Source organism: Panthera pardus, unplaced genomic scaffold, assembly GCF_024362965.1.
Source record: "Panthera pardus isolate Hobbes unplaced genomic scaffold, ASM2436296v1 HiC_scaffold_26, whole genome shotgun sequence".
Taxonomy (NCBI): domain Eukaryota; kingdom Metazoa; phylum Chordata; class Mammalia; order Carnivora; family Felidae; genus Panthera; species Panthera pardus.
Genome location: NW_026526832.1, coordinates 8,475,996 through 8,502,811, shown reverse-complemented (window position 1 = coordinate 8,502,811; position 26,816 = coordinate 8,475,996). Strand labels below are relative to the sequence as shown.

Below are 26,816 nucleotides of genomic sequence, written 5' to 3'. Positions count from 1 at the left end.
GGCTCTGATGTGCACCAGAATCACCTGTGAACTTAAAACACACATTTGTCTGGGCCTGTCCTCCAGATCTTCTGACTCCTCAGGTTGATGGTAGGTTCAGGGTATTTGCATTGTTTTAAACAGGCTCCCAGGTAATTTTGATGCTCACCAAAGTTTGAAAATTACTGCTGTCAATGTCAAGTTTGGGAGGAGGATTTCTTAGAAGTCTGAGCAAATATAATGAACTACAGTTGTAGGTGGGAAGAAAAATTCAGCTTATAAGGAATGCACGAAGGGACATCCACGAAATGTGTAGCTGCCCTGCTCGCTTTGGCCAGAATTACTTTTTCCCTGTCCTGCTCAATGTCGACTTTTTTTGTAAACTTATTCCCATTAACATTTGGGTCAAGAGAATATTGTATCAGGTTTTCAGTAGGTATTTATCTCAGGTATCCAACCATACAGTTTCATGGAAATTATCCAAACATTAGTAAATATCTAAAAGACAAATTTTGTGCTTGAATATGATCCTGTAATTTCGTGTTTTTGAAAGTGCTAATTGTAATGGGAAGCTGATCTATCGATCTATCCATCAAACCAATGTGCTCTCTCCACGCAGGCCAGGCAGTCCCTCTGGGAATGCTTTCCTGTCACCATGATGATACTGGCCAGCGTTCTAACCTTGAAAACTGCCATGACAGTTTTCTGGCAGTGACATTATTTATATCTCTGGGCTCTTGTCTTTCATAAGCCTGGTTTGTTAGCACAGTCCTTGAAATTGTGAGAAAGAAAAGGTCAGGAAGCCACATGGGCTTCCACGTCTGGGGGAAATCATATACGAATGCATTCTCTACCTGGTACCGAAGTTCCAAGCGCGACGAACACTACCGCAGTCACAGAATCTTTCAGGCCAATGGTGCATCCGAAGTGGGAAGCCAGGTCTCCAATGAAAGCTGTCAGTATGCCGATCATGAGGATGGAGACAATGAAACAGGCCCAGCCGTTCCAGTATTCTGTAGGGGGGACGAAGGCGAAGAGGACCTTCCAGAACACAGTCAGGAAATGCATCACATAATCGAAACAGGAGGGTAGCTTCTCCTCCCCACATTCATCGTCGTCGTCATCTTCCCCTGGAGACAGGAATGAAGCACATTTCATCACAACCTGCACTACTTGGGCTCTTCCTCTCTTCAGCTGCCTCCTTCCTAGGCCTGAGTAACCAGGAGGTCATTAGAGGTGACTGAAGCCTAGGGTTTTCCAAGAGCCAATCATAATTAGTCAATTATTAAACTACTGACATACCCCCTCACTGTGGTTCACCGGTCACTGGCAAATACTTAAGCCCCACCCAGTTCTGGTTATACTCCATCAACACACCCTTTCTACTGTCCTATCACCTTCAGAGAAATGAAAAGGATTTCTTCCAACAGACTGGGAAGCCCTGTGCCAGGCTCAGAAAGAAGCTTCTTTTGATGCAGGGTAACTACGACAGAGCCCTTTGGCCAAAGTTCCTTCCTTCCAGATGAAGGCTGGCTCTGGAGATCCACGGTGAAATAATCACCTACAGGACAGTGTTCAAACAAGGCCCTCAATCACAGCTCTGGGCCCTACACATTTCTTCAGCTTTATCTCTTGCAATTACTTCAAACTCAAACTTCATCCTAGCCAAATGGAATCATCTGCATTTGTTTTCAAGCCATATGTACTTTCTCCAACTTTTGTCCTTTAGAACTAAATGTGTTTGGCATGTCCTAATCCCTCCCTCCCTACCCTTCCCCACTCATCCCTTAAAACTCACTTCCTTTGTGAAACCTCTGATGGCCCCCTTGCCCTCCAGCCAGTACTTCCATAGCCCCCCCCCCCCCCGCCCCCCGACACTTGTGACACTAGATCAGGGTTCTCAAACTGTGGTCCCTCAGCCAGCAATATCAGCATCACCAGAGAACTTGTTAGAAAAGCAAATTCCTGGCCCCACAAAATCAGAAACTAGAGGACTGGGGGTGGAGTGGAAGGGGGGTGGCACAGGCGATTCTGATGCACACTCAACAACCAGTCTCTCTCCAGACTGTCCATTCACTTTCTTTTCCAGTTGACTGTGAGCCTGTCGAGGGCAAGAGTTTGTTCATTTTTGTGTCCCTAGTGTTTGGTCCCATCTGCAGCATCTGTGATAAGCTGGCTAAGTGCTTGTTAAATGAAGTAATGCATGCATGAATTTCCACTGACTTTATATAACTACTTAATTACATAATATATACACACACTGCACAATTGTGCCAATTACATCCTACAATCAGTGCATAAAGAAATGCACCAAGCTTATTACTTAAAGGAACCAGGAAATCAATAATAGCATTCTAAAACAGACTTCTTCTAGAATGGGATACAGTTCTCATTCTCATGTTTGAAAATTGGGATACTGAATGTCAACTCTTCTTGAAGTGGCGGCCAATATAATTTCATGTGTTTTGTGCCATTTTGGGAAGAACTCCTTGAGGACTTTGTTCATCCCCAACCCCCACAAATCTTGTCACCGAAGATCCCCTTTGTCCAACTAATGCAGTTGGCAGCAGCAGGTGAGGCTGTCAGACTTCCCATCTGACTGTGTGACCGGAGACTACCAGAAAGGAGCAAATGCGTGTGCACTCTGTGAGGCACTCCGGTGGTGAAGCCATCTGGTGCAGATCATTACTGGGAAGACCCTTACAGCAGAGGAGCTTTGAGGGAAGAGGGTGTCTCACAAAACACGAGAAGAAGAAAGTCTCCATTTGTCACCTGTCACCTCACAGAAGAGAGACGAGGCAATGGCTTGCTCTCTCTTCGATGAGCACATGCTCATCATGCAAACAACCTTTGGGGATCTGTGGAGAAAACAGACTCCCCTTGGAGGCTTTGGACCATCTCCAACAAAGTGTTGGGAGGAAGCTCCCAGCAGATGAATGGAATCACCTTTGGAGACTAGGTAGGTAGGGAACTCAAGTCAACCAGCGGGTTGTAAAATGTGTGACTAACTAGAGTAAGAAAGCATTATTAACCATGTTAAAGTCACTGAAGGAGGCCCTTGGGCTAGGGTGGCTCTAATGCTTTGGTTACGTAAGCAAATCAAAACCTAAACCAGATCAATTTCCATAAATGCAGTCTTGTCTGAGAAAACAATTTTAGAGCAACCAATCACAGGCGGCCACCTGGGCTTTACCAAATAAGGCAACCACTTAAGCAACACCCAGTCAAGTAATTTCCTTGCTTTGCTTCCTCCTCTGCTGTATAAAGGCCTTTCTCCTAGCTCCTATTGGCTGAGTGCCCCTAAACCACTTTGGGTTGGCTCTGCCTGATTCCGATACATATTTGCTCCAATAAACTCTTGAAATTTTTAATGTGCCTCAGTTTATCTTTTAACACCCATCTCCTTCAGTGTCATGTTGTACACTGATTACATATTTGTAACATCTTGCCTGAAAGGAGATGATTTTAAATAAAAGCACGTGTTATGGGCTGAATTATCTCCCCCAGATTTTTAAGGTGAAGCCCTAAGCTCAGAGTGTGACTGTATTTGGAAATAGGGCCTTTAAGAGATGGCTAAGTTAAAATGAGGCTGTGAGGGTGCCCTCATCTAATCTAATCTAATCAGACTGGTATCCTTTTAAGAGGAGGATATTGGGACATACACCGGGGATGCATGCGAATAAAGACGACCATGTGAAGGCACAGCAAGAAGGCAGTCCTTCTCCCCAGTCAAGGAGAGAAGCCCCAGGAGAAACCAAACCCACCAACACTTTGGTCTTGGACATTTATCTTCCAGAACTGTGAGAAAAGAAATTTCTGTTGTTTAAGCTACCCAGGCTGTGGTCTTTTGTTACAGCTGCCCTGGCAAACTAATACAGTCCCTTCGGAAGCCTCCTGGGTCATGACACTGATATTTAAGGATAGCCACTCAGTGTTTCTATTACCCACTCCTTTCTTATTTGCTTATCCATTTCTTCTTTTTTCCCCTCTAACTTTTCTTCTCATTTCCCTTTCACCCTATGCTTTGGGTCCAGAAGAACTCACTGTGAGAGCAGCTGTTGTTAGGGCTTATTGGAGAGAAAGAGGAAGAAGAGAATCCTGTTAATTTCTCCCAACTCCTCTTCTTCTCAACTCCCCATCCCAAAGATGGGAGAGTTGCAAAAATACCCCACGGAAGCTCAGGAAAAACACTGGAGTTTCTGGTTATATTTATTTTGTATATGATCCTCTATATTTTTGGACAGTTTGTAATTTCATAGGATATATGATTAAAGCAGTTTGGAAAACATGGATTTTAATTATTTATAGAAACATTATTCTGCCTCTAATTCTACAAAATTACTTAATTTGGGGTGTCTCAGACTCATTATGAAGAAAAAGCAAATAGTGAAGCTTCTCTGAAGAAATGACACTTGTAAATCGAGAGTAGACATTATATTTGTCTTCAGGATGGCAATAATAACACCTTTCCCATGAGGGATGTGCAGGGGAGTAATTAGATCATCTCTTCAAAGTGAGGATATTTCAAGATAATAATTATCATGGTAGTTATCATTATTTTCCCACACTTGGGATTGTACTGCGTTTCCTTGCCATTATTTAATTGGTTAGTCAACATGCTGGGTCCTAAGGTTACTTTCTAGGCTTTTAGAAACAAAATTGAATCTTGTCCTCTGGAATTATCTTCATGATGTATAAGTGTGCAATGCAAAATAAGTGTGTGTGTGTATGAGAGAGAGGGACAGAGAGATAAATTTCCTTCTGTAGGTCTCCAGCATTACAAGGTATCTGAAATATATATATACACACACACACATATATATATGTGTATATATACACACATATATGTATATATACACATATATACATATATAAAACATATACATGTATATATATATAAAACGTGTGTGTGTGTGTGTGTGTGTATATATATATATATATTTTTTTTTTTTTTTTTTTTTTTTAAGAGCAAGAACATGAGCAAGGAGCAGAGAGAGGGAGAGAGAGAATCCCAAGGAGGATCTGCACCATATGGAGCCCAATGCGGGACTTGAACCCATGAACTGTGAGATCATGACCTGAACCAAAGTCAGACGCTTAACCAACTGAGCCACCCAGGCACCCTGGTGTCTGAAATATTTTAACACATAAATCTGGAATGGGAGGGCCCATCTGTTTTATTGCATTTCTAAGTAGAAGTGCCTTCCCATCCTTCTTCCTGGGATCACACTGCTCTTTATAAATTTTAATCTCCAACTCAGATGCCTAAATATTAAAAATGACCACTAACTTCCATGTATGAGGCACAATTACCATGTCTTGGAGAAGGAAAAATACGATGTTTGTCCATCACCACCAGGACTGAGAAGTTTGTTTCCTGCAAAGAGCAGTGGAACATTAAAAAACAAAAAAACACCTGGAACATCTTTTCTGTGATGGCAAAAGTGATAGCAATGCTCCAGTTCTGTATGTTTGCCAGCTTAGGCTTACTGGAGGCTACATAATTCTCTCAAGTCCTTCCTCTGCATTAACAAAGAAACAGGCAGTTTGGTGGGTTCCCTTTTATAGGATCCCAAGCAAAGGATCTTCTTATGTTCGAATCCTCCTTTTCAGCTTTATGGATTCCACTAATGGAAAGATAACAAGCTATATTCGATTAATCCTTCCCATGGCCCTTCACATGATTTCCTTGAGACCTGCTGGACTTCCTAAATATAGGTACAAAGATAGCCAAATCATTAAAACCACAGAGAAGAGAGCATCAGTTCAACTACTGACATAACAGAACTTGAACTGACCCTGCTCTGGAGCATGGGAACAAGGTAGCATTAGCATAATTGATCATGATAGGGAATCCTCACCTTGGGACCTGCAGATAACTTAGCATCTAATGTAGACCAGGTGTTAGAGTGCATCCCTCCAGAGGTACCCAGGATTTGGCCTCGGTAAGGGCTTTATCAACCAGAAAAAGAGGTCACTGGGGTATAGGGGACACTTAGGTCGGAAGACTTAAGACAACTTCTAATTCTCATAGCTTCTTTGGGAGCAAGACTTGACCTTCCTGAGCCTCAGTTCCTCATCAGTCAAATGCGTTTCCTAACTCCCACATTACAGATCTGTGGTAAGGACTGGAAGAGGAAATGTTAAAGTCTTTTGTGAAACTGTGAACCCCTTTACAGATAGACGTCTATGTTCCTTCTCTATTGCTAGTCAGAAGGAAGGTAGTAAATCAATATGATCTGAGGATCCTGATTTCACAGAATCTATATTCTGTTTGAGTGAGTCATTATCACCACAGCTTTCCCAAGTTGCTTGAGTGTAAGAAAAGAAAACCGGAGAGAACATGATAGTGTCTACTAAGGCACTAAACTTTTTCACATATCTGATCTTATTTAATCCTTACAATAATGCTACAAGGTAAACGTCATTAATCCTGTTGTACATACAAAAAACCCTGAAGTTCACAGGGTTTAAGTGATTTTCTAAAATAATCACACAGTTGGTAAGTGGCTGATTTGGGATTTGATCTAACAGCCCAGGAAACATTTTACTACACATGATGTCTTTTTGAAGCAAGTTGAGAAGTATAGCATCTATTACATATTGATTCAAAGTTTGAATCTGAGAATACTTCTAATGCTTAGTGCTGTATAAATACAATTTTGCCTTTTTTAGGAATTTGAAAACATTGATGTACCCTGTTTGTATCGTAATTTATATGGTTTCTTTCCTAGATCTGATACATTTTTGGGTCAGGTCAGCTGTATGATCTTTCCCAAGACCTTGGGGACCAACTAAACATAGAAAACAATAAATAAAGGGAGGGCATCATGGTTATGACCATTTCAAAATTTCTACTTGAGTGTAGCCAGTTCTTATTTCCATTTCTAGTTGTCAAAGGTCAACCATGTCGTTCTGAATCAAACACCCTGCCTACATCTGGCTCTTCTCTCTAGAATTTGGGAAACTGGCCTATGTTGTCACATAGGGGACATGTGTGCTGTTGTCACATAGGGGACAGTTTGGGGAATGTGTGCTTCTATTAATCTGAGGAAGGGTCTGTCTTTCAATTACTTCTAGGTATTTACCTATCGTTAGTCTATTTTTCTTTTGCAAGAGTATCCTCCAATTAAGGGAATATGAGAATGACCCAGATGCTTTTCAGGAGTATGACAGAGTGGATTTAGGATGACATCTGCCAATTGCACCGCCATCCATATGACCTGAGCCCCACATACATTACTCCACAGCCCCATGTAATATAGAAACCAATAACTGTGAAGCTTGATCACCCTACAGTGGTTTTCTATATTCAACACACATTGTTTTGAGCCTAAGTTCTTTATGAAATTTTATTCCTTTTTTTCCAAGTGGGATTGATTTGATTTGGTGTCTATCTAGTCTCTGAGCACAAAGATGTGTTGCCTTCAAACCAATGAACAGGCTCATTTGATTGAGCTTTCTCTTCTGTAGCTATCACTTTTTTTTGCAACATGATACACAGGAATTACCAAAAAAAAGTTCTCTTCAGTTGTAGATTTCCATTTTTCTTTGCTTTCAAAGGTTCTGACAGAATTGTAAAGCGTTAAGACAAAAGAAACCTTAGCAATCTGTAAAATCAACCCTCCCCATTTTAAGAGGAAAAACTACAAGTGGATTTGAAAATTTTTTGTTCTCTTGCTTTCCTGTATCTCTCTCTCCTCTATTCCCCTCCCCCCACCCCCATTTGATACATAAGGTTTTGAGTTAAACCCAGTAGCTTTTACAGTCTTGCTCACTCAGGGACCTAAAAACTTTTCTCTCCATTCCCTCCTCTTTTTTCCCCCCTCAATTTTAATGTTTATTCATTTTTGAGAGACACAACATGAGCAGGGGAGGGGAGGGGCAGAGAGAGAGGGAGACACAGAATTCGAAGCAGGCTCCAGGCTCTGAACTATTAGCACAGAGCCCAATGCAGGGCTCGAACTCATGAACCATGAGATCATGATCTGAGACAAAGTCGGACGCTTAACCAACTGAACCACCCAGGCGCCCCTCCATTTCCCCCTTTAAGTGTTTGTATGTTATTTCTAGTGAGAAAACATTTATTCGTCTCTTTCCATTCTTAACAGTTTCTATATGCCACTAAATTCAGTGACCCAAAGATTCATTCCCAAACAAGAATTTGTCTCTTGTTCTGGATTTTGAAGAAGTGCTATAAACATTTTCCTATAACGTAATGGCTAGGAAGTATTTACTTTATGTATATTCTCTGATGACAAGTAGAAGATATCAGCCATTTTTCCACTAAGTACACTGCAGGATAACTCCTTACTAAAAGAAATCTCAAAACACAATTTACTCAGATTACTAGATCTGTGCATTGTCAAAGCACAGAGGGAAAAAATGCAGACATTTGCTTTTATCAAATGAAACATGTGAATATTAGAAAATGCCTGGACTTAAAGCATTGAGAGGGTTTCAGAGCTTTCTCAGGTCAATTTTCTGCTTAAGATGAATTCCTTTAAAATCTGTCTACCAAATGGTCAACTGTGCCGCACTTGAGAGTCTTAGCTACTGGACAGTTCATGATCCCACAGTCCTAAGTTTAGAGGGCTCTGGGTTAGGTTCCGTTCATTTGCCCAGGTCCCATAGGCTCTCAGGCCATATGGAATAGGTCCATCTTGCTCCGTATGCCATTCCTTCAGGCAATTGAAGCTGGATACTCTCATATCGACCTCAGTCTTTGCTACAGGTTCCTTTGGCAAGCTGGCCGTGCTCCTCGGAGCACTAAGTCCTTCTCCTGTTTTAGAATACAGTACGTGGAGCTGAGTGTAACTTCAAGAGGCACCTAACTCACCTGCACTGTGGGAAGGTCTTTCACCTTTCGCATCCTGGACGCCATTCACTTTCATTAATGTACCCACTGGGCTTTTGGTAGCCACCTCAAACACTGTCCTACATAGAACTTACTCATACCTATATGTCAATAACTCTTTCAATGCCATTTCGAGGTCATGACTCCCATTTCCCATACTAGTATAACTGATCTGGGGGGACTAAAACTATACAATGTTTTATCTGTCCTTATTATGCTCTTTAAGAGACATAATTCCTTACTATCTGTTCAGTCCACTAAAACTGAATATTATAATACCTGTACTTTTCATTAGAATACCAGGTATTAGAATACCTGTACTTTTGACATCATGCCAGCTCTTTCTAAGAACTTTCCTTCTTGAAGCTTTCTTCAAAATGTATTTGGATTATGAAAACGTCCCTGGGAAGCTCATTGTCCTTTGGGAGAGTGTGAGGCCTGCTGTTCATCTCTAGTCTGCCTTAGTCCCTGCAGGCAAAGGCCTGAGAGCAAGCCTAGGGGAGAGAAGTCCATCTTCACAAACTAGTGGGGATTTGAATTAGCGTGGAGACTCGATGTCTAGAATACAGTGTGCCTGCACACCCACATCTAAGTGTACTCCTAGAGACTTGACTGCTCTCTAGTTTTTATTCTATGTCCCTAGATAAGTAAATGCATTGGATATCAACACCACTGTGCATGAAGTTTGAGTTCAAGATTGCTATAGATTTGTAACTTGGACCTCTGGCCTGTTCTGAGATGGAGAGGACACCTACATAGACCTTGTTAATCGTCCCCAACCCCCAATTCCAAGCCAGAGACAGCTATGGGCGATTCTGCCCCGTAGGATCAGTGCTAATTTCAGCCCATGCTTGGGGGGTTAGGGTCATGTGATGTGTGACAGTGCTGGAAGGGACACAAGGCAACTCGCTCCCTGTGAATATCTTTCAACCTTGTCTGGAATAAATGAACCCCTGGGTGACAGAACAGAATCCCTACCAGCTTAGGCCATCATGGACCTTATTAGGACAGTTGGCTCAAGAAGTATCTCCCGTGTCAGAAGTATTTTTCAGCAGATGTGGCCAGTGTCAAAATGAAAAGCGATCCACTAAGGAGTGCTCGTTCCAAGTAAGTTTGAATATTAGCAAAACGAATCAGTTTAAAGCTGAAAACGGACTGTGTAGCTTCACCCCCTTTCTCTTTGTAAAGAGTTCCTTAATGTGAGCTGAGTGTTCCTAATGATTGTAGCTTGACATAATTAGTCATGCAATTATGCCCCAAGCTTTGTCTTTGCGAAATAACTCCAAGTCAGGCTAAATATCTTGACACTCAGTGTACTCTTACCCTTTAGTGACTGTAGGATGAACAGAGTTCCAGGCTTCTGCAGTAGAGAAGCATATTCCCTATAGACTTGAGCACCTACGAAACAAACCTTCAACAAGCGGAATTGATACTCGGCAAGTGTGGATGCCTCCTGCCAGTTTAGATGGTTTAGTTACAGTGGGTGGATTGTGAGCACACCAGGTTCTAAGATTGGCCTGAGGGCTCTGATAACACTTTGTAAATATCAGCAGCTGAGTCTGAATTACCCTCTTAGAGTGTCAAAGTTGAGCTTTGGAGGAACTCTGGGCAGCAATAACCCTGTGATTTTCAACAAACAGCTCAATGTTATGTCCTAGGAAAATGCTGAAATTTATGTAAAGGTAGACATGTACCAAAGCCGGCCTCACATGCAGAGCAGCATAAAGACTGGATTCTCTTAAGATACTGCTGTGATCAAGCTAGGAGTTCAGGTTCACTTACTGAGTGCGTACTCTCATGCACACGGGTAAACAGATACATCCCATCTAATCTTCGTCCTTGTAGCAATCTGGTCAAGGAGGTATTATTTTCTCCATTTTAAAGGTGAAACCAAACCTCGAAGAGTTTAAGTGACTTGGTTATGAAAGCTGAACCTCTTTCCACCACTTCACTGAGATTAACTTGACCCAATGTTTCCAGTGGAAAAAATTCTCTGTGGTTTGTCCAGCAGAAATCCAACCTGATAAAATCTAAGCTCATTAAAATATTCTCCTTAAATACTCCTAAAAATACTCTCCTTAAAATAACCCTCTGCATACATCATGTATAAAATACTGAATGCTCTTTGGGGGAATGGATGGATGGCCCTAGTTTCTTCTTCTGCGAGAGTCTGATTTTCCTTTCATCTTCGGGAAAATCCTCTACTGGTGGTTTATATTGGCCCTGTTGAGAAGTGGGAACCTTTTCATTCTGGTGGCAAACATCTATCTCTCTGCATAGCAAACAGAAGGAATCCAGCTCTTCAGGAGCTCTTGCCCACCCCTACCCCCAGCACCCCCTGCCCCCTGCCTGCCTTCCTGGTCTCAAGATCACTCGATGAAACTTTGTTCTTTTTGTTTGTTTGTTTTTTAATTTTTTAATGTTTATTTATTTTTGAGACACCGAGATAGAGCACGAGTGGGGAAGGGGCAGAGAGAGAGGGAGACAGAATCCGAAGCAGGCTCCAGGCTCTGAGTTGTTAGTACAGAGCCTGACGGGGGGCTCAAACTCACTAACCGTGAGATCATGACCTGAGCCGAAGTCAGACGCTTAACCGACTGAGCCACCCAGGCGCCCCAATGAGATTTTGTTCTGATCTCGAGGTTTGTGAGTTGATTTGCTGGCAAGGTGGCGATGTACACTTAGTATCTAAAATTAGAATCATGGCTTTGGTTCACACAATACAAAATGATTGCAATTACTTAGCACCCCTCATCTGCTTGCCCGTGTTTCCGTCTCTCTGTTGTGATTTTCAGCGAGGCCCCAGTAAATAGGCCTGCCGCTGACAACTAAGGGACTTCATGAAGTGATTTACATGTTCTTGGGCACAGATTCTCCATGTGCTTCAGTTTCCACTCCTGGAAATTGAGGATAGCTATTACTAATTTAATCCTTAGTGATGAGAGAGCATAAGGCAAGTTGAGGGCAAAGCACAAGCTAGCACACCCCCCTCCCCAGGGGCTGTCCAACAACAAAGGAAAGGGGAAAACAAATGGTTAAAGATCACAGTCATGCAAGACATCAGTCTCCATCAGTTTACAAATACATTAGTAAATTATAAGCAAAAGGCAATCTTATCAATAACCTAATCTCCAGAAACCTGTAGACTCAGTTTCCAGGAGCCCCCAAAATCACCCCTCCATAATGATATGGGGAACAAAGGCAAGAAGGAAATTGCAGGTAAAATTAAATTTCCTTATAACCTGCAGCTCATTGACAAATACTTGAGGCAAATAAAGAGAATGACATTTCCCCAGTAACTCTCTACTGTCTTAATGTTAATGCTTTGCTAGAGGGACAAACAACCTTAGCTTGACAATGCCTAGGCCTCCCACATCCTGTGAATCTGCTTCGGCATATGAAAATCCTTTTGGAAACTACCTCTTGACGTTATCTCCCCCAACTCCATAGTATATAACCGGTCACTCTTCACAACCCCAGTGCAGCTCTTTATGACCATGGGTCTGTCCCCATACTTTAATAAAATCACCTTTTTATGCTAAAGAAGTCTCAAGAATTCTTTCCTGGCTGTCAGCTCTGAACCCCTACCGTTCCAAAACCCCATCATTAGTTCTGATGACAAGATAAATGAAGTTTTTAAAAGAAGCTGTATGCTTCTATGTAGTAAAATCTGTTTTGGACGGGAGGATTAGCTCATCCAGATGGGGTACCTCCATTCCCACTGCTTGTGTGCACTTTCCATAAAGGGGAGGCTGGTTACAGTGGATGTTGACAATCAAGTTTGTCTGCCAGGAGCTTTTTAATTTTCCATAAATAATAGCTCTGATGGAGCTGTGGTGATGGTTTTCTTCAATATAAACCATCTTAAAAAGATCTCTTTCCCTCTCCTTATCTATAAGTCTATAGCCTGTTTTTCTTTTCTGGTTAAAGCACAGAACAAATGCGATTAAGTTTATGGGTCGGAACTCTAAGAATATTTTACGTTGCTGTTTTGTACGCAACTCTAGGCCAAACCCCTAACCTGGACCAGTATCTGTAGTCAATCTTTAAAGGGAATGGAGTGGTTGAAAGAGTGACTTTATTTGTACCATTCATTTTTTTTTTCGGTGAATATTTAGTAATAACTTATGTGTCAGGGAGAGTTCTAGGCATTGGAAATATACACGAATAAAACCCCACAGAACTTCCATTCTGACCGGGAGAGATAGATAGCAATCAAGTAAAACAAATGAACAAACCTCATGATTTCAGATACTGATATGGGCTAGGAAGACAGTGAAGTCAAGTAGTGTATTCGTGTGAGAAGTAAGGGAGGTGATTCATTTTCAGAAATATCAAATAAAAGCTGTGCTGTCTAGTTAACAATAGGTTTCCAACCTAATGAAAATATGTATGAACCCTGCTCCCACCACAATGGAGTCCCAGATCCTTGGACACTTCACTTTTTGGTCTTTTCCTCCCTCTCTATCTCTTGGGCTTATTTTCGCAGGCTTTGCAATGAGCATGCACCGAAGAACAAAGGAGGGACTGTAAATCTCTGAGTCACCTCAGGAAATGTACATTTGTTCCAGTCAGACTACTTGTTGCTTTACATGGGCAGAGGTGACGTCCAGGTAAGGCTGTAACCTCTGTAGAACTCAGCCAATGAGGAATCAGGGGAGGGGCTTATATGCTGGGGGATAAATTGTCTGCTGTAACTACCCTGAGTGTGCCTGTCCATCAGATACCTGCTCTTGCAAGAACGTTGATTGAAGCCTCACTTCAGTGTGCTCTAAGTCTCCGTGTCCCTCCTTTGATTGGATCAGTGGGCTTATTCTCACACTAGTGACTGGGTAGTTGAGACACTCCTCTGAAGAGGTGACCTGGAAGCTGATACCTTAATGGTGAGAACATCCAAACAGAGGGAAAGCCTTTCTTGTGTGTGTGGGGAAGCAGCTTGTGCCAAGGCCCTGAGGCAAGAGCATAGTGTGAAGAAAAGGACTAAGCCTATGCCTACAGGCATTAAACTCTGGAGTCACAAGTGTGACAAGATGGAAGGAGGATTGAGTCTAGAATCAGAACCTATAGGTTGGGGTCTGAATCCTAACTTCTGTTCCTCCATCTCATAAATGGGTTCATGGATACATACTGCACAGGGTTGCTGTGCGGCTTGTGTGAACAGGAAACTGTCCACCATTGGTGAGATGGTTCACTCATTCAGTGCTGCAGAGTTGTTGACTCAGGAAAGTTTTGGTCTTTGCTTTGTCTAACCCTAAAGTATCACATCATCAAGAGACTCAGAGGTCCTTGGGGAAGATCAGGGGCCAGGCATGGATGGAATAAGTGCTAAGGTGCTGGTTCTACAAATACCAACTCTAAAAGAAAAAAATGAGAGCAATAGTATAAAGTTTGGCAAGAGCCAACAATTCTAAAACAGGCTCTGTGTGACCTTGGATGAGACACTTTCCCTCTCTGGTCTCAGTTTCTTGTTTATCAAAATAAGGGGAAGTTGGAATAGCTGCTCAGTAAGCTCCTTTTTAGCTCTGGGCGGATTCTGTTCTAAGATGCGCTTAATAGGACAGAAGACATAACACCAAGCCAGACGTGTTCAGACAACGGCAAGGCAGGAGAGCTGAAATGGGGTGGGGGTGGGGGGTGTGTGTGTCCAAGCCTGTTGCTTCAGGTAAGTGGCTTTGGTTGCAAGAACCAGAATGACACGGTCTTTACCAAGAGAGCAGACTGAACAGCAAGGGATAACGCTGCAAGTCACTTTTATGAGGCTCCCCTCTGCCTTTGGGGTGTGTGTATGTGGTGGCCGTGGCCACGTTTTCTCCTCCTTCCACCTCTTTGGATTATGCTGAAATGTTTCCCCCACTGAAAACAGTGTACGAAGGCTCTCGCCTAGGGATGAAATGCCCCCCCCATGCCTCATGCATTGGTTTGTAAGCAACCACTAGAACTATCTTCACGTCTCAGCAGCCAACGCCAACAAAAGAGTTACTGGATCCAGTGATGGAGCATTGTTTGCTGCTGCCTCTCCAGACGAAAGCTGCATCAGAGACGTGACTTCAGGCTTACAAATAAGAGCCGCTGAATCATCCTGGAGCCCTTCAGCACTGTGTTTTCCTGAAGATTTTGTAATAAGCAGTTTAAGAGAAAAACAGCTCAACAAGCCAGTATTCTTTTCAGAAATATCAGCTAACGCATATCCAAGGGACAGAAGATAACTGCTTATTTCTCCCACCCTCTCATACTCCCGCCCCTGTGTAGCTGGCCTGCGTCGTTCTAAAGCAGGGTCAAAGCTACCTGGTTCAACATTTTATCCTGTCACCACTGACATTTTTAAGATGACAGATATTCTAGATTTGCTTTGCCTAACCTGCGAATAGGGCCCCAAATAGTTTTCTCTCTGGAAATTTCTGTAACCCTTTCTTCCTCATGCCCTGTGCCTTTCCTCTTTCTTAGTTAGGATCAGGATTATCAGCTAAATACCGGTAAAATTCCACTAAGAAAACTGACAGAAAAAAGCCACTTTAAATATACATTTGTACATTCAATTTGCAACATACAAAAAATATTTTCTGTGTACAAACACATGCATATGAGTAGCTGCATGTTCTATGTATTTGTATTTATTAGACAAGAATTATGTATGCCTGAAAGTTTTTGAAATATGGCATCTGTCTATATGAGAGTCTGTACGTATTTATACAGATTTTCTTGTAGATCAGACATAGCTGTATGATGTAGTGAAAACAGACTTTTAATCCAGTTACATGTGGATTGAAAAACACTGACTCACACATAAATTCATTCATTCTTTTTCCACAGTTATCATCGCTTAACATTGTCCTAAGTGCTAGACAAATAATGGTCAACAGGACAGATCTGCTGTTATTTAAAACTAAAAAGGATTTTACTTTAGATTCTTACTACTAAGAGGATCTGGGCGGATCTGTATCTACTAACAGAGCATAACATACTTTAAAATAAAATAGGACCCAAATATCCAAAGAAAGCATAAATAAAGGAGGCTTTCAGACACATGAATTGAGTGAATTTTGACCAGTTGGGGAAAAAACATCAAGTGAGCTTTCTGACAGCCAGAGCAAATAAGGAGACATCGAATTATACAGTTATGATTTTCTAACTGCAGAAGTGATAAAAGTTAATTTGCTGGGAAAATGTCTTTAAAGTAGGAATTTATCATGCTTTCTTTATAGTGAGTGACATCATGAAGAATTATTCTAACTCTAAGGAAAGATAAAACAATACTTTTCAAATAGTATACTTTAAAGATTAAAATTATAACTAAATTATAATTCAGGGAAGGCAGTTTTGAAAAGGACGCTGATAAAAAGGTAAAGAAGCTTTATTTCTTAATATCTAATTCAAAGCAAGGAAGAGCAGCTACTGAATTTAGTTAATGTAACCATCAGATGGTGTGTCTTAAACATTAGATGTCTCAAATGAGCTTCAGCCACGTTGGTGTAATTACCCAGTTTATCAAACGTGTACTGTAAGGCAGATACTCCAATTGATTAAAGTCAGAGCTTTAAGTTTCAAGTAGTAGGACCAGGGAAAGCAAGTTGACATTTATTGCTGAAAATGAAAGGCCCATCAGGGGACCCTTTCATATTTCCATGTTCCAGAGACTGAGGTCACCTATTCCAATCCCCTAATTTCACAAGTGACGTTAGAAGATTTGTCTAGAGCCGTCCAACTAGTCGGCGGCTCTTTGACCATTTGAACTCAAGTCTCCAGATAAGCCAGAGATTCCAGTGGACGATTTTTACATGAAATGCTGTCACCCGTGTTACGTGCACTATCGCAACGCACGTGGATATTTTAGCTGTATACTAGAAGAAGGAACGAGAACCAAGTTGGAGGGCAACAGTGTTGTTCACATCTCCTGTTAGAGTTTAAAATAATCATCCTTCTGGGGCGCCTGGGTGGCGCAGTCGGTTAAGCGTCCGACTTCAGCCAGGTCACGATCTCACGGTCCGTGAGTTCGAGCCCCGCGTCAGGCTCTGGGCTGATGGCACGGAGCCTGGAGCCTGTTTCCGATTCTGTGTCTCCCTCTCTCTCTGCCCCTCCCCCGTTCATGCTCTGTCTCTCTCTGTCCCAAAAATAAATAAAAAACGTTGAAAAAAAAATTTTTAAAATAATCGTCCTTCCTATTAGTTCAAGCATGCTTGTGGTGCAGAGCATGAAAAACCTGCCTGAATTGCTGATCATACCACCGGGAAACAGCAGGAGCTGGAAAAAAAGAATGGGCATTGATTCTGTTTTGTTTCTGAAGACCTGACATGATTTCTAGCAGGAGATATAAATACAATTCCAAGATCACAAAAAGAATGTGGAAGCCCTTTGGGTTCCTCATGATGGGATTAGCCTTGCAGTGACTGAACCTGTCCATTCCTGCACCTGGTATTCTTTCTGGTCCTTCTGCACCTCTGTCCAGTGCTTGCAGACTCATTTCTAAACACTTCACTCGCTGTGTGTAACCAAGAGTAAAGGACTTATCAACTTTGTCCCTTTCTCTTGCGTTAACTCATTTGAAATCTAGCCACTTAAGACCTGAATGAAAACTGTAGGAGGGACAGGGCACCTAGGTGGCTCAGCCAGTTAAGCATCCAACTCTTGATTTCAGCTCACAGATGGGGAGATCGAGCCCTGCATCGGGCTCTGCGCTGATAGCGTGGAGCCTGCTTGGGATTCTTTCTCTTCCATTCTCTCTCTGCCCCTCCTTCTCTCTCTCTGTCTCTCAAATAAATAAACCTTAAAATTTTTTTTAAAATTGTGGGAGGGACACCCAGGGTTTCACTGAAAGCTTATCAACTTTGAACTCAAAACAATGGGGCTTCCTATTCTAGCTGGCCACTTGCTAGTTGTGTGACCCTAAGGAAACACATTATAGAAGCAACCTCAGGACGGTAAACTCATGAAAAAAAATACTTACCTCAGGGTATAGCTGTGAGGATTAGAAATAATAGAGGGCATCGGCCATGTAGAAGACAACCAATAAATGGTAATATTGTTTAAGCAGATGTGAGCCACAATTTCATACAGAGGTATAGGCTGTTGTGCCTACTTCTCATGAAACCAGCACACCCTTGTTCATTAAATGAAAAAGCTTATCATTTGTAGGTAAAGGATAATTAAGAATCTGTATAGTCACACAAGAAACAGGGCAAAATGGAAACTCCCAGTCTCTAGCACCTTCTCCCTCTACTTTGCCAGCCCTTCCTTCCTTCCTTCCTTCCTTCCTTCCTTCCTTCCTTCCTTCCTCCTGATTGTCTTATAGTTATGCTGGGGCTGTGCCAAACTTGACCCAGCAGCATTTTTTTAAACTGCTTAAATGGGATTTTCAAATGACCCAGGGTTAGCACATTAAGTAATGAGAGTGCCTCTTCCTTAACGGTGTTCAGTAATAGGAGAGATGCTAGCATGATTCCTGCTTAGACCAGATTGCATGGCAATCCCATGCCCACTTGAGGCACCATTTTTATGATTTTCATTTAGGCCTATGGAGTGGGTCTGTCGTCAAGTTGACAGTATTTTCAAGTGAATTACTGTCTGGGGCACCAGAGTTGACAGTTTTTGCTATGAAATAATTCAATTTAATTGAGAACACTTATTTCTCCACATAGCATGCATGGATGATGAGTTGATGACGAAGCGTCCCCCAAACCCGAACTAGTTTCCACACTGGCTTGGTAGGCGTTGGGAGAGCATGCCCTCCTTCTGTAGCTGAAGTCGGGTCTCTGGTTGTAGTCTACTCTGAAGTGGAGTGAGTGTGGACAGGCCAGCCGCATCCACCAGCCTGGCCGAGTTTTGAATGTCTGTCCTACAGATTTCACAGACATTTCTGATTTCCCATTAAGGAGCAGGAAGAAAATTCAGCACTTTCAAAGCATCATCTCACTTAGATTCTTTGAGGCTACACTTTAAAGACTATCTTCCCGTCCCTTTCCTTTTGGGAGAATGGGTGTGGACCGTATACTGTGACTGTGCAGAAGAGCTAACTTAAGCAAGCCGGGTGGGTGGGAAGAATAGAGGTTTCCATTGCCGAAATCAGGTGGGCCATGAAACACAATGCTGTCAGGGGTACTCTAACACTATGCCGTCTGCTGACAGAACTCCCAAATTTCAATACTGGATGGGGTCTTTCTTAGAACTTGCCTAGTCCGACCCTCTCATTCCATTGCTGCTGAAACTAAAATTCAGAAAGGTTAAATACTTCGTCAAGGTTTTACAGCTGGTAAGATACAGAACCGAGACCACAAGAAGGATTTTTTTTTTCTTTTGCCACGTTGGAGTGTTCCTTTGTTATGAGGATGCCAGCAGATAGTATGTCGGATATGCAAACTCTATGTCAAAAGTAGTAAAAGCATTCCGGAAAAATCCCTAGTGCCAGATCCCCAAAATTACCAGATAAGAGAGAGGGCAGCGTGCTGACTTTCTTTAAAGAAGGTCACAAATTACGAGGCAGGAGAAGTCTATGGATGCATGTAGGCAAACATACTTCTTGTTGTTTGGGGAACTGGCTGGTGTATTCTCCCTATGGGCCTATAAACTAGGCTTAGGGAGACTTAACGAATGTTAAAGGGAAAAAACCCTTCATATTTTAAGCTGTGGCTCAATTATCCAAATGACGAAAGATACATGCTGTGTAAGATACACGTGCGTATCTGTGTGTGCACACGTCTGCGCGTCCCTGTGTGTTCATGCATGTGCACACGCGTGCATGTCTGTGCATATCAGATATCCCCTACCAGATGTGTGTTCCATACGTGTATCCGTGTGTGTGTGCACGGGCACAGACTCAGTCCCCAGGTACAGCGAGTGAGTGAGCCCTTCACACTGGAGAGAATCCTGGGTTGACCTGTACCCTGGCGCTGCCATTTACCAGCCTTGCTTCTTGAGCAAGTTCTGTTGCTTTTCCGAACCTCAGTTTTTTACCTATTCAGTGGTGTGCCCGATACTCACTACAAAAGGGACAGTGGTTTTTAGTCACTTCGCCATTTTAGCAATTAAACTGAAATCGACTGTATTCACACAAAATTTGGTTATGTTGGAGACTCTTCAACAAGACTTGTCTCCCAAACAACCGACTCTGGTATCTAAGTGTAGAGACAGCCCTCCTGAAAAGATGAATTGCCTTGACTAATCCTTATAGCAACTCCATAGGTGAGGACTAGTTACCTCTGCTTTACGTTTGAGGGAACAGAGATTTAGAGGGGAGGTAATCTGTCCAGAATCACCCAGAGAATTTCTGGAAATCTGGGACACAGATCCATATCTGACTCCGAAGCCAGGCTTGCAACCACTCTCCTTCACCTCACCATGGCCCAGGACTGCTGCGCAGAACAACAATATGGTGGCTGTGGAGTTGGTAGCATTGGCATCTGGTTCTCTTCACCCAGATGGAGTCTGTCATCTTCCTTGACCTAACCGTTTCTCCTCTATATCCCAGCTGGTACACATTTTCTTAAGGTCGGCCCTCCATTCTGCCTGGATGGAGACACTGGGAAGAAGGAGGACATGGGGACAGTTCGTACTGGACATGCAGTGAGTGCTAGCCTCTCGTCGAAGAGCATCTGTCTGCTGACACGTCTTAGAAGCACCCGACAGTCGCTTAACTGCTTCATGCTACTGCTCCTGGTATCCTACCCAGGAGGTGACAGAAGGACCACCACGGGGACGTGACTGTCTAGTCCCTACCTCATCTCTGGAGTCTTATGAATCCTCGAACTCTTCAAATGTCAGACTCTAAGACCTCGGTTCCCAGAAACAGTAAGGTTATGGGAAGCCCAGGTACTGAGCCCAGGAACTGAAGTTAAGGAAAAGCAGGGGAACAAAAAGACTGCCGGGGGGGTTACCTCGAAACTAATTTAAACATAATCATTGAGAAACAGAAGTAAAATCCTATTTCCAAAATTATTATTTGTTTGGCAAGATAGATAGACTCAATTTTGCACAGAAAATTGCATAGGAAAAAGCGTCTCAGTAGAGCCGTTTAACAGCAATTTAATATTTTAATAAGGCAAACGGTTCTGATTCTCAACTCTTTTGCAATGAAATCTTAAAATCCAATGAAAGTCTGTTTTCAATACCGCTTTACAAATTTTATTGTCCATTTAACAACCGAAGAACATTAACATTCTTTAGACACTTAAATTTAATCATAATGACAAATATTGAGCTTTCTAACTGCCCTTCTAATAATCTAGTGCTTAAAAAATATGGGTTTGCTTTTCTGATATTTTGTCTCAAAATTGTAAATAAGGTCAATTTACCCAGCGGCCTGCAAATGTCTGAGCAATTTTGTGTTATTCCCAAGCAGTCATTTAGTAACATAAAACACAACATGCTGCATGACAAGTAAGAACACTCGAGAGGTTTTTTATTTCATTCATTAACAACAGTTCAAAGGATCTGGGCAGGAGTCGGTCCCATCATGAGAGTGCCGAAACCATGGCACCAAGAGAGGGGACAAAACCAGAGTCCCTCAAGCAGACAGAGGTGCGGAGGGAGCAGTTTGACTCATTTTGAAACTTCTCTTTCTTAAGGGTAGTAGAGAGCCCGCTGGACTAGCATTTGGAAGACTGGGGTTCTGAGCATTGTTCCAAAGACATTGCCTCACCAAGGCTCAGATTCTAGAAGATCAGGGTAATCGTAATACCGCTCACATACGATTTTGAGAGGATTTAATTCAACGTTATAAATGAAAGTGTTTGCAAACCAAATATGCCCCTTGAAAGTAAGGAAGCATTAGCGTCTTTATAGTTGGTTCGCTGTATACCTATTCTGACCAGGATCACAACTTTGGTCTTGTGTGTGGCAAAATCTCTCTCACCGTTCTAAGCTGCCCTTTTGCCACTGTGAAGGACTGGCCATTAAATGTGTGTGCTGGTCCCTGTGAATTACAAAAATGTGTGAATAAACGAACACAAACCCACTCCACTGCTCGAAAAGAAAATGCATGGCTAATGTGTCTATTGATGGTGTCTTCTTGGCCACAGTCGAGTGCGGCCTCACGTATATTTCTCATCTCTCTCCACAGCTTTGTTGCTCTCCATGATAAGCTCATCGTCATACACACACTTGATTTTGTTTGCCTTATTTGCTGCCTCCTTGGGTAGAATATAAGCTCTGCTTGGGCTGGGGTATTTGTCTGTTTCCTGTGCTGTCCTATCTCTTCCACCAAGAACAACGATGGACGTGTAGAAAAATGAATTAATGATGTCCAGCTTGTGACCATTATATAAATGCTCATACGTCTGCAGCCAAAGGAGACCTGTGAACCATTGGGAATGGTTCATTAAAGTTTATGCTACTTTTAATGGTTTTAACGTTTCAATTCTGCTATAACAAAGCCCATAAAACAATTTCATTATTTTTAATGTTTTCAACTGGTCTCATCAGCAATTTCTTATTCAAGCATTTTTGTCCTTTTAGTTTTTGACTCTGTGAAGAGGGAGTATATAGCTCATGCCTCAGATACTAATGTTTGGTTTAAAGAAAAATGTAAGACATAGTGAGCGAGTACTGTAGACTGTGCCCCCCACCCCCAAATTCATATGTTGAAACCTAATCCCCAATATGATGGTATTAGGAGGTGGTGCCTTTCGGAAGTGATTAGGCCATGAGGATAAAGCCCTTATAAAAAGGACCCCAGGGGTGCCTGAGTGGCTCAGTCGGTTAAGCGTCTGACTCCTGATTTTGGCTCAGGTCAAGATCTCATGGTTCATGAGTTTGAACCCTGCAACGGGCTCTGTGCTGATGGTGCAGAGGCTGCTTGGGATTCTCTCTCTCTCCCTCTCTCTGCCCCTCCCTTGCTTGATCTCTCTCTCTCTCCCTCTCTCTCTCTCTCTCTCTCAAAATAAATAAGTAAACTTAAAAAACAATAAAAAATAAAAAAGATCCCAGAGAGCTCTCTTTCCTGTTCCTCAATGTGAGGACAAGTCAGAAGACAGAAGTTCCTGTCTGTGAACCAGGAAGCAAGGTCTTACCAGACACCAAATCTGCCAGTGTCTTGATCTTGGACTTCTCAGCCTCTTAAACTGTGAGCTTGTTTGTAAGACACCCAGTCTCTGGTACTTGGTAAAGGCAGCCCCAAGGGGCTAACACAGGGAGTTTTCCCCTCCCCCGAGGAGAATTTGCATGTAAATTCCAAATCTACTTTCCAAGCAATTTCCCATTATTTAAGGTTCATAAGTTTCCTTTATTTACTCAATTGCAAGAAACCAAAGTGTGATTATAAACAGCATTAATAACAAAGAGGCACAAAAATCCTACCACCCTCTGTTCCCACAGCACTTTGGATATCTGTCAGATTATTCTATGGCAGATTGGAAAGAGGGGGTTGTGTTAGCAGTCACGACCTAACGGCCAGTGATGTTGGTTCCATACTTTTCAGTGGGAATCACTATTTAGAACATTCTAGTCTTGTTCAATAGCTGCAACAGTAGAAGATGGAGCTGTGGGGAGTGCTAAAGAGAAAGAACCAGTCAAGATGGAACGGAAGGATTAAGGGGGGAAATCCCACAATGGTGTTGCTTTCATGCATCTTTGAGAGGGGCTTTCCTCTGTCTTTATACAATCATACAGACAGTGGACACGGTTTGAGAAGCCAAGAAAAAGACCTTTCTTTCTATATTTAATTCCCTCGGGTCTCTGACTCCTTGAGTTTGAAAACAACTTCATTTTGGTAGGATTTTCCTTTGCACTTCTAGAGCCAGTGCAAATGCCGATCTGTTAGATAGGGTTGAAGAGCGTGTAAAACGATACAGATGGTAGTGATAAAGTGTCTTAATGTCACCTTCTCCCACCTAGCATTTTGCTCCTTCCTTAGTGACCTTCATTTGGCCACTTCTCCTGCTTCAGGGAAGTTTCCGGACAAAGACTCGCGATTGGCTGTCTGCGAATTAGAGACATAAAAGCCTTAAACGCCTTTACGTTTATCTTGTCTATTTCCAGAAAGAAAGACAGTGTAGATGAAGAAGAATGCCATGTTTGAAGACATGTGCTTCATCTAGAAAGTCCAAGGCCGTCTCTGAAATGTGCAGGTATGCCACCAAAACATTTATTCCTCTTTTAATTTTACCCTGGAAGGCTGTTGGTGCTTTGACCTAGACCAAGTGGTCCCAGTAGGAAAAGCAAGCTCAGTGTGGGCCGTTGTCATTTACGGCATGCAGAGAAAGGTACTCACCAGCGCTGACAGTGATGGCTTCGATAAACTGCTCTCTCCAGCTGTTTGTCCCAACCACAAGGGCTAAGTTTGTCTTCTTAATAAGTTTGTCCACGGTACTCTAGAAGGGTTGGAAAGAATAAGATAACTGTTGGGTTGGCTAAAGCCTTGGGAAATCTAAGACCTTGGTGATTTTGAAACCCCAGAGTTCTACGAAGGGTAGGGGATGTTAGGCTCAGAACAACAGTATTGACATCAAACACTGTTATGATTATGCAAACTAGCATAGCCCTTGGCTGGAACCATTTGGAAGTAGAAATTGCTTCATAGCAAATTTGAGCCTCTTTCACTGCCTAATGGCCAGTGAAGAATGGCCTCAGTGTTTAGAAGAGCAGACGTTGCAGAGGCCCATCCCTTCTCCTTGAATGCTTCATGAACTTGCTTCTTTCTTGGCTTCAACTGTGGCATCCTGTCTATAACTGAATTAGTATACGGCCTGCTCAGCATTACACGTTTCTGAATAGCTGGAATTGGCAGATAGATTATGGAACTAAAAACTGGTATTATTGTGCTTTGGTTTATCAATGAAATGCAGCCAGAGAGCAGAGCCCCAAGAATTTTGCTGCAGGATCATCAATAAATGGATTTTTCTGTGGCTACTGATTTTGTCAGCCTGGCGGCTGTTAGAGAAGCCACTCTAACGCTACTTCTGTTGCAAACAAGAAAAGGCGAGACAAGAGAAGTTTAATGCATATGGTTTAGGGCACGTTGCAATTGATGTTGCACTAGATTTCCCTCTCTGTTACTTTTCTCTTTAGACTTCTTTTTTCTCTCTTAGACTTCTTTTTAAGCACTTGGCTTTCTACAGCGAGCGCCCTCTAACTTTCTAAATGTCAGTTAAGGTAACAACAACAACAGCCAAACATTCACAGGAGAACCAAGCAGGCAGATACACCCAAAGCACTACCACCAATCATAGCGACTACAGGGAGAAGGGTCACTCCCAGGACATGAGGGTACCCTGCCCAGAGAGACTATCGCGTGGACTAGTCTACCACACATATCCACACTTACTGTCAGAGCATCCTCGAATCCCCACTAATTGCAAAGAGGCAGAAAAGACACATTATTTGTCTCAGGTCAACATCTGTACACGTTTAATTCAATGCACGTCAACTGACTATGGCTTGGGAGAGAGAGAGAGAGCGAGCAAGTTCTCAGCCAACTGGGAGTGAAGAAAGTGTGATCTGAGCAGCCTGTACAGAAGGCCAAAGCTCAGTCGGAATGTCAAGTGTGTTAGTTCAACGAGAGTCATCTGAACATGGAGATGATAATGAGCATGAAAGGGCCCACCTCCAACTGGCCCACTCTGTATTTTCAACATCGTTCCTTGCTAGATGTTTTCCTTAGGGTGGTGACCTTTCTGCCCTAGCCTTGTGTCTAGAACTGCTAGCACCCCTGATAACCGCTGTAACCGTCACTGCTCTTGGCCACAGTATCTTCAGGCACAGGACAGGCATGTCTTTTCTCTCTGGACTCAGCCCCATTTTATCAAGCACACTGAGTGTCTTGGCTGATGCCAACTCACAGTTCTGTGCAGGATATGACAAGAAATGACTTTGATTTTTCCTAACTGTAATGGAAACTTGGGGAAGGTCTCGCCAAAGGAGCCCTCTGTTCTGATGCCAAGGCAGAGAATCCCATCACCTGAGAGATAAACAGTTCAAGAGATAAACTGCTGTGATAGTTAAACACACAGAGTTGCCTCAAGAAACATCTCTAAAGAACAAAGTTTTAAAATAAATGAAAGTTAAAATTTATGTGTATGAAAAACCCAGGGTAGATTGTAAACTTTGGTTCATGTTGACTCTGGGGGACTATGGGACAGCCTGGTTCCTCCGAGGGCTTAATTTGTATACGTGTCCTTCCTTGATCCACGGGAAGAGGGGACACTAAGTAAGATGAATTTGAACTCTCACTGCACTGGGCCTGTAGGCTATTGTCATAGCCTCACCATCAGCAGTGGGTGTCAGGAAGCCAAACCCTTAGTCACAAAATAGTAAACAGGAACCCAGCAGGCAAACGCAGAGTGGGACATTGTGAGGTGCCACCCAGATTCGAGTCTCTCTTATAGTTCTAAGAGCTCTGAATAGGTTCTTTAAAAACAGCTATGGACCTAGAAAAATAAATTTCTTAAAAGAATAACATCATATTGATATTCGAGGGCACTTCAGGAACATGCCCTCAACCTCCCTTTCCTTTTAATAGTAACTACTGGTGAACTTTGAGGAGACGGGAGGAAATAGCCTATGGAAGCTATTCTAGAAAGATAAGAACCCCGAACAAGTGGACTTCTGTAAAGAGACTGGGGAGCTTTCAAACGTCCAGGTCATTGGAGTGGTTACGAGAGAGAGCTTTGGACCCAAGAACGCTTTGCCGCCTGGAAGACCGTGCCCTGCCACACCCAGTGGGATGCTTCCTGCAGAAAGTTTCTGTGACTGCTCTTCCTAGTCTTGGGTGCGTGGAAGGGGAAGGCCGGCTGTCCCATAAAGCCTGTCCCATAAGGCAGGCTGTCCCATACAATTATTCCCCATGAGAGCCCTGGAGGGATGGAGGGCAAACTTGCCCAGAAATGCCAACTAGTAGAATCTCCGTTATAGCAGGTGGCACCAGGCGCTCTGATTCCAGGTGAAAAGAGGGGGCATGAGGAAGAGTGAGGTTGGCTACATCTGGACCGACTGGTCCGTGGAAATGGACAGTCTGAGGTATCTGCACCCCTGGGATCACAGGGAACCTGTGTATGTG

The 26,816-nt window shown here is 42.8% G+C and overlaps 1 protein-coding gene across 17 annotated transcripts in view; it reads right to left on the bottom strand.

The window, feature by feature from the left end:
* Positions 1-26,816, bottom strand: part of SLC8A1 (solute carrier family 8 member A1) — a 381,905-nt gene that overhangs the window by 25,078 nt on the left and 330,011 nt on the right. For all 17 annotated transcript variants that reach the window (XM_019446549.2, XM_019446565.2, XM_019446533.2 and 14 more), the window contains 2 exons: positions 24,033-24,132; positions 834-1,109 (listed from right to left, as the gene is read on the bottom strand). In XM_019446549.2, coding sequence (XP_019302094.1) covers positions 834-1,109; positions 24,033-24,132 — 376 coding nt within the window. The remainder of the gene's footprint in view (positions 1-833; positions 1,110-24,032; positions 24,133-26,816) is intronic.